This window comes from Triplophysa rosa, linkage group LG3, assembly GCF_024868665.1.
Source record: "Triplophysa rosa linkage group LG3, Trosa_1v2, whole genome shotgun sequence".
NCBI classification, from domain to species: Eukaryota; Metazoa; Chordata; class Actinopteri; order Cypriniformes; family Nemacheilidae; genus Triplophysa; species Triplophysa rosa.
The window spans coordinates 3,078,332-3,086,862 of record NC_079892.1 but is presented as its reverse complement, the minus strand read 5'-3'; the positions used below and the strand labels follow the sequence as shown (position 1 = coordinate 3,086,862).

The 8,531-nt window shown below is 39.2% G+C and overlaps 1 protein-coding gene across 7 annotated transcripts in view; it reads right to left on the bottom strand.

Annotated features, from left to right (window-relative positions):
* Nucleotides 1-506: 506 nt before the first annotated feature.
* Nucleotides 507-8,531, bottom strand: part of plxnb2b (plexin b2b) — a 109,584-nt gene continuing 101,559 nt past the window's right edge. For all 7 annotated transcript variants that reach the window (XM_057329395.1, XM_057329392.1, XM_057329394.1 and 4 more), the window contains 13 exons: nt 8,252-8,318; nt 7,287-7,433; nt 7,049-7,205; nt 6,862-6,962; nt 5,894-5,978; nt 5,642-5,793; nt 5,198-5,358; nt 4,241-4,388; nt 4,087-4,151; nt 3,822-3,897; nt 3,672-3,746; nt 3,184-3,273; nt 507-777 (listed from right to left, as the gene is read on the bottom strand). In XM_057329395.1, the coding sequence (XP_057185378.1) occupies nt 730-777; nt 3,184-3,273; nt 3,672-3,746; nt 3,822-3,897; nt 4,087-4,151; nt 4,241-4,388; nt 5,198-5,358; nt 5,642-5,793; nt 5,894-5,978; nt 6,862-6,962; nt 7,049-7,205; nt 7,287-7,433; nt 8,252-8,318 (1,372 nt within the window). In that variant the 3' untranslated portion in view covers nt 507-729. The remainder of the gene's footprint in view (nt 778-3,183; nt 3,274-3,671; nt 3,747-3,821; nt 3,898-4,086; nt 4,152-4,240; nt 4,389-5,197; nt 5,359-5,641; nt 5,794-5,893; nt 5,979-6,861; nt 6,963-7,048; nt 7,206-7,286; nt 7,434-8,251; nt 8,319-8,531) is intronic.

Here is an 8,531-nt window from a genome sequence, read left to right as displayed (position 1 = left end):
TACTTATCTTGGCTTATTGTTTTGATTTGTCAATATACATTATTCCATAGAATAAATCCAAATATATTAACTTGCCCCACCTATGAAACTACACTCTTTGAAAGCCCTCTTATTTATTACCAGCCTCTTTTCAAGATCCAATAAAATACCATTTTATTTGATCGTATTATGGAAGGAAAAGAGATTAATGAATATGAACTGAATTTAAAAACCCAGTGCCATCTATTCTATTCATACAGAGGCCAAACGAAAGCAGAAATAAAACACTTGAGAAATGGAGATGTATGTTTATTGATATAAGGATCAGATGGCATGTTGTGACCTCACAGATCACATTTATGACATCAGTCCTCAGAGAGCTGCCAAGTCTGAATGAGCCACGCCCAATTACTTCAGTCCCCTGCAATCCCAGAATGCTTTGCTCTCGACACATTCAAAAGTAAAACAAGAGATCTTGACTAAAACACAAACGTTTCCTCAGAGCGTAATGCACAAAGAACAGTGTGGACAGATTTGCATGTTTAATACAAAGGCATATATTTTCAGTAAGACATAAAATAATAGTATTAACTGCACAGCAGTAAGAAAAGGTCGTGTACAGATTATTTGTTCATACACACCATTGAAACACAAATTGGGGTCGGTACAGTCATAAAAACATTTGTGCTAAACTTTTTTTGCATAAAGAACAAACATAATGGCAGCCATCCGGAGGAATGATTCGACAAGTCACCAAACATTTACTCCTCTCGAGGGGTTTCCAATGCAGTAAAACTCCTAAAAAGCACACGCACACACACACACACACACACACACACACACACACACACACACGCCACAAACACCCAAAAGATTTGCACATTTTTCAAAAACTGCGATTTTGCTCTATACAAACAGCATGTTCAAATATATTGGCATATTCTGGCTACAGCACACTTTAGAATACTGCACATATGTCTAACACCACACTTCACAAAGCCCACGACCCCTGACCTCTAAACGACCCATAACTACCGCCCCCACCCCCCGAACACTCATATCTTCAATACCACCGTATAACCCTTAAACGCTTTAAGGCACGTTTTGGCTACAGAAAGGCTTAAAAGAAGCATTTTACATGGAACTACAGAGACTTGCATCTGTGTTTGTGCTCTTAAACGAAACCGAGAGGAGAGAGTCAATTTTAAAGCATGGAGTCAAGATCACACATGCAATTACAATCAAACGACTCCCCCGCTGGTTTTATTCAAGCAGGGGGATGAGAGAGAGGGCCATGCCAAGACACTTCACGTCACGCTGCACCGTACCGAGCCACCCGACTCTCAACCGAGTCCTATCGCCCGACGCAACAAGCCATCTGTTGTTGAATGCTTGCTGTCAAAATCGCTTCTAGACGTTAAAGACGTCACTTGCTTTGAAATCCTGTAACTCAAATCCTGAAGCTTGACATCACAAGCACGCTAAAAGCTGCTCTCAGATCAGTGACGATGACAACACTGTATCAACGTATCTTTTGTCAATGTTATAATATGACAGGGACTATATTTTTAGGTGGAAAAATGAAAAGAAAACAGTGATGACTCATCCTGCACTACACTTTTTGGCCCAGTAAAACAGTGTGTACAATGAGAATGCCCCGCCCCCTAAATTATAAAAACTTTATTCCTATCACTAGCAATTAATAGTAGCAAATCGTAGCCTTTTGAAAGGCCACAGTGAGCTGATGTTGATATAAGGACTGCACTTGCGATGTTTTCATGGGACCTTTAAGATGCTAAATGATGCCATAGACTCGAAAAAAAAAATCTTCGAGAAATGATACAAGCTTCCCTCAGAGTAGATTTTTGGCCATGATTATCGTACCATGTTGTTTCGTGCCGCCCAACAAACAAATTAGTGCATCATTATCCTCGCTGCCAAAACAAAGACATTAATATTCCACATCAACATCTAATTAAACGAAAACTTTGAGGCCAGAAAGAATCAAATCAAAGTTTTTCCAACCCTCATTGCTTGCCAAACTGTCTTTAAGTCTAGAATAACACTTTTTGCAAGTTTATGTACAGTATTTAAAGCTACAATCCGTGACTTTTGCCTCTATATTGCCATCTCTGTTTGAAATATAAAATTGCAGGTGACTTTATTTACCTTTCTTCACATGGGTTGAAATCCGATGACAGCGGACTAACACTGCAAAATCTTAATTTTTAATAAGAAATCAGATTTTTCATAACTATTCTTTGTTTATTTTTAACCGAAATTAATAAATTGTAATTTTATCGTGTATTTTTGCACTAACAAACAAACCTTAAAGTACTCAAGAGAGTCATCTTCAGTTAAACAATATTGGTCGCTTAACGGGTAACTACATTTTGAAATTTTAATTTTAATTTGCAGAGTAGCAATTTGTGCCATACTGTATATAATAAATTCAGTCAGTTTTTATTTTGTTTTATTTTGCAAATAAACAAAAAAAGTTTCACAGGTATCATCATAAAGTATACAAAAATGAAATGCCTTACGACAAATTTTTCATTTTTGCCTATTGATTTTGTTTCTACAGCTCAATGGGTGGAGCATGGTGTTATCGAATGCACTGTAAGTTGTTTTGTATAAAATGCATACACCTAAATTTTATGCGGTTCTGCTATTTGGTCCATTAGACACCAGCCGTGTTCAAAATCCTAGCACACTGCTTAGTACATATTGTGCAATATACAGTGCACTGCCTACTACTCTAAAATAGTAGTGGAATGTGATACTTGTGATGTCACCTTCAGCTGTTTCTGATTGGATGATACCAACCACGACCTCACTTCAGACAGAACCCCCTACATACGTATGCCCCACACTCCTATAAGTGAATATCCCTTTTGGTCAAAATAAAGGCATCTTGTTTCACACGCACACACAGTCTTGCACGCACACACACACACAGAAGCTTTAAAAACAATTGACACAAGGCTGTCTATTTAAAAAGTTATTTTCCTCTTATAAAGCTTTCTGCATAAAGACTGCACATAAAAAAAAATATAGAATACAATTCTTAAAACCTTTTTCTCTACACAAGAAGAAATTGAACATCTGATTATAGTTATAAGCTAAACACACGCAGAGAGTCTCTCTCTCTCTCTCTCTCTCTCTCTCTCTCTCTCTCTCTCTATAGAGTTAAAGGTCGGTCACTTTGTTTTCCAGAGCGGCAGCGATCTGTTGCAGTCTTAGAGTTAACTGTTTACTCTGAGCGGCAGGATCCTCGTTCAGAGACATGATGATCTACAGAGAGAGAGAGCGAGAGAGTGACCTTGGGTCATAAGTCATTTTAAGTAACATTTATAAACATTGAATCACACAGCCTGAAGTGTCTTAATGCCTTTCAAAAAGCAGTAAAAAAGGGCAATATGAAGGTACATTAATAAATAACGATCTATCCATCTATATGGCACATTAATATAAAATTCAAGTGACGTGTGGTCACGGGAGCCAGCTTCAAATGCATCTCATTAGATTTGATACTTGTAGCTATTAGTATTTTTAAGTCATTTTCATGTATTGTGAGATTTACGCATCGTATTTTAATTAATACAAGGTCACAAGATGTTGTTTAAAAGAGATGAAAGTGCAGCACATCACATTTCATTTCATGTCAAGTGTGTGTGTGTGTGTGTACTCACCCCATCGTAGTATTTACTTGCATATCGATAGAGCTGGTGAAGTGCAGCCTGTGTGTTCAGTTTATCTGTGTGTGCCTGAAAAACAAACACAAATCAATACTGAAGATTTTTTATGCATGAAGATACATAAAAACTGGAAGACGTCCTCACCCGTGACACTTCAGCCAGATGCGTGTTCATCTCCTGGTCGCTGACCGGCACCATCTCTCGGACTCCTTTATAGTACCTGTGGACACACAGAACAGAATCTGACCATCAGCATCAAGTCATGCACCCTTCGATCTACGAAATGCGCGGAGGCAGCCAATCAAATGCTAGATTATAGCTTCCGCTGCTTCGGCTCCTTTATTCGCCTTTAAACTGTCCGTGGGCATATCACGCAAGCGGTGTGAAGTTGTTTCTCAGCAGCACTTACTCGTCTACCATCCGTTTGTAGGTGGAGATCTCCTTTGCATAGAGTAATTTGTTGCTGGGAGAATCCTGCGGGCGAAAAACACAGCGAGTCCATCAATTATGCGTTTCGGCTGCCGGCTCTTTGTGGTAGACGAAAGTCTCGCTTAAAGACTCACCCGACTGAGCTTGTGCTCGGTTTTCGTGCAGGCGTCCATGAAGGTCTGAGCGATGACGGACAGGGAGGCGTCCACGACCTCGCTCACGTGCACGTCGAAAATGAAGTGGGGATTCTTCAGGATGTTCACCCAGAAACGCAGAGGCAAACTGAGACGACACAAACAGAATATTAAAGTCGACTTGCAATTTATTTGGTGGATTTCAAAGAATTTAGAACGTCCTTTATTCACTCTCGTGTTATTCATAAAGTGAGTTTTTATTTTTGGGTGTACTGTCCCTTTAACAAAAGCCACTCATTTGTTTCCAGCACACACAGTGTGGAACACTTAGGGATCGAGTGATTGTTCAAATCCCTAACTCCTAATACAATAACAGTGACGCTCGCTATAGCAAACACCACTAATTATGCATTTAATCCATTTCATACACAGCATCCTTCCTTCAACCGGAGCACACTTTCTGTACAGAGCGAATAATTCACTCAATCTGCTCCTCAATACTCGTGCCATCAGAGCGTGAACGCAGACAGACGGCTTCTGCATTTTAAACAGGTTCTTAAACAGCTCGGGATTTTGTTTCCTGTGATCTACTTGGAAAAATCACATTCAGATGAGCGATTTCGGAAAACACGTCGGCCAGCCGCGTCTCCGCGGAGAACGGCAACAAAAAATCAAAGCGTATAATAAGAGAACAATTAAATTAACCAGGGAGGTAATTAAGGCGTCTGTTTGGCTGCGAGCGGCTTTGTGTTTAATCGAATCGCAGAGCTCTCCCGAAGCTGCCAGACGGATGATATCGCGTTTATTCACGGCTCGGCGGCACCTGTCAATCACGCCGCATCCACGTCGGGCGGGTAAACGAATGCAAAGCTGATATTAGCGTACGCGCGCCGCTCCCGAGAGAATAACGACGATCGGAGATCAGAGGCTGTGACTAAAAAGGTGGAATTCTCTCACCTGTTGGTTTTCCAGATGTGTATGGTCTCCTCGTCCACGTTCTCGTGTTTAAGGGCCTGCTCATCCAGGAAGTCGAAGAAGTATTTAACGGCCGGAGGGACCACGGCGACAGAACAGAGCACGCTGCTGAAGAAATCGTCCACGAACTGCTGCAGCGTACCCTAAAACATACACACGTACACATTCAGATTCAGTTTTACTTTAGTTCGTTTTGCCGATGGGGCATATACGACAAACTAAAGACGCTTTCTCTGCAAGTCTTTTGCTTCCTAAAAAACAAAAACACTTTAGGAAATAGATTTGACAACTTCTCATCCTCTAAAACAACTTCTCTACTGAAATAATCACCAACGTGCGTGAGCAAAAATGCTTCAAATCTATCCATCTACAGTATGTCTATGAGACACAGATCCCACTGGACAGTGTCCTGGATAGTAAGTATACCTTGACGGAGAGCAGTCGTGTGAGATATATCTCCGTGATGGCTTTAGTCATGGATTTATCCTTTATACTGCCTCTCTTAGATTTCATCTCATCCAGCTCGTCCGCCGGTCGCACCAGGTGGAAAACTTTATCGTCCTCCAGCAGGGCATTTCCTGGGTGTTTGGGTTAAGAGAGTGAGACGCTTGCACAAACAAGTGTTTGTGAACATCACAGATAAGTGACAGAGGTGGTGTAGATTGAGAGTAGACTCACTCTCTTCATGGTTGTCGTGATTTTGGTCGTATGACTGTTGTGTGTGCTGAACTCTGGAGAGGACCACTGATGCGTTATCTTGTACCTAAACACACACAGAAGTTAGCAATGTATCAAGTGAGTGGGGTGATTATCGGTCACTAAAATGATTAAAACATTTCTGTTGATTGATATCAAATCAAATAAGCCTAAATTGGAAAGCCTACGTTTTGGAAATGTTGCCTTAGCAATAAGTTGAAATAAGTTGATCAAATTAAAATGTATTAAAAATGATAAATAAGATGAAATAAGTAAAGATAATTATTGACTGAAAATAAATGAAAAGTAAACTAAAACTGAAGTAAATATAAATTAAACGTATATATTCATAGAAAATATGATTACATAATATTATATTAATAATATTAATAAATTAACTAATATAAAAATATAAAATGACAGAAGCACTTAACAAAATTGCTCAAAACTAAACAACCATTGATTTGGACACTAAAAATATAAAAATAAAAGCTCATTCAAAACAGTAATAAAAACGGAATAAAATATAAATAAATTAAATTAAAAAGTAGAAATTAATAAAGATAAAATAAATAAATAAATAAAAAACAACTAAAATAATACATATAAAAAGGAATAAATAATAAAAAAGGAAATGACAAAGTTGCTTAAGATGAAAACTAAAAGCCAATTAAAAGTATTAGGAAAACTACAATAAAACTGAAAACTCTAAAATTATTAACTGAATAAAATAAAAAAATAAAATCAGATTAAATTCAAATTGAAATAAAAATAATTTTTTAAAGAAAATATTATACAATTAAAAAGGAAATAAATTGCTTGAAATTAAACCTAATTAAAGCTAATTCAGAATATTAGTAAAATTACAAAAAAAACTTAAAAGCTAAAATAACGCCGAAAATTCGACCATAATCATTTGTAATGACTTTGCTCTGGGAGGATTTGCTTACGTTATAATGTGCCAGCGTGTTGATGCGTCTCCATTTGCCTTCCTTCTGTGACGTCACGTCCAGATCTGACAAAATCTGTCCCGTCGACCCCGGACGCCACTCTGGAGAAACACAGTCAAGCAGCAAAATTAGTATAACGCTATTGATAAAATCATAACAGACCATTGAAACACACACACCGACTCACCTAGTGTAACGCTGTCTACTTTGGGTCTCTGTGAGTAGGGCAGATTCTTGTACACTTGTTCAAGGATTTTTTCCTTCACCTGCGAGATGGTGTCGCAGTTCAACACTTTAACCGGTGTGATGTCAGGCCCCTCCCCATGAACCAGCACCTGCAGCGTCTGCGGGTCAAAGGGCAAACGTTACAACCGATAATTTCAAAAGGTTTTGAACCCGGGACCGCCCGTGTCAAAAGAACGTACCAGCACGCTGTACTCCACGTCATCTCCGAGCAGGCCCGTGTCATTCAGCGTGTATTTGGCCTTCTTGAACTGCGAGTCCACGGGCCCTTTCTCGATCTGATGTTTTATTGCCCTGAAGAGTTTGTACAGCGGCTCTCCGGCAGCGTCCTAAACAAACACAAAGCACCAAAAGGTTAACCTTATCAGTTAAGCGCTGTTAACTTTCATTACCAATAAAAGACATCTATTTATGAAGCATAGAGCCGAGTTTACAGTTAAAGTGTTTCTGTGATGCGGTTATTCATGCAGATGAAGAACAGAACATGGATCTCATTAAACACTATTATAATCATCTCAGCTAGACTCATGAATATCAAAGATTTGCCACAAACGCCCTGTGGTGAGAACAAAACCAATCAGTCTGAAATACTCAGAAAAAACAGCTAATGAAATAATGGGAAATTAAAAGTGAAGTTTGCCTTTTTTTCCAAAGTACAATGCTAAGCGCTAATCCATTCTGTGGCGTCCTGATACTAAACGCTGGGGCTTTTGTGGACCTTGCTGAACATTGCTGTTTGTTTAAATGGACAGACTTGTCAAGTTTTGGCTCAGCCAATGGTGCGCGTCGGGGGCGGGACTAAGAGTATAAGGTTTAATAAAGCAATAAGCCCAAGAAGCAGTGGGTTACAGTGCATTTTATAACAGCTAAAGGCGTTGTGGTACGACGCGAAGCAGAGTGCGTAAAACCCCGTAGCTGTTATAAAATGCACTGTAACCCACTGCTTCACGGGGCTTATTGCTTTTATAAAACGGTTGTTCCATATGCTTAGCAAGGTTTCATAAAATAAAGTAAATAAAATAATATTTAGGCTATGTGGTGCGGTCAGCCGTTATATATTGAGGTATTTTATAACGGCTTAGAACTCCGCTCAGCCAATCAGAATCAAGGACCAGAACTGACCGATTTATAAAGATTGATATTTTACCTTCAGGTATTGATAGAGACAGATTGACATCCAGTTACTCAGCATCCTTTCCACCACTGTTTCAGACCTGCGGATGACACAAACACATGCATATTTCGTTTTCAGTCCATTCTAATTCACTCTTTCTTTAAATCTAAATCGCACGAGGCATGTCCTACAATGATAGACTATATAGCACTTGTGTTGAACAACAAAAGTATAGGTGTGTTTTCCACAATGCTGTCGTTTTTAAAGGCTGTGATTTTACTACGGTTTGGGGATTCCATTTCATGCTGCGCCT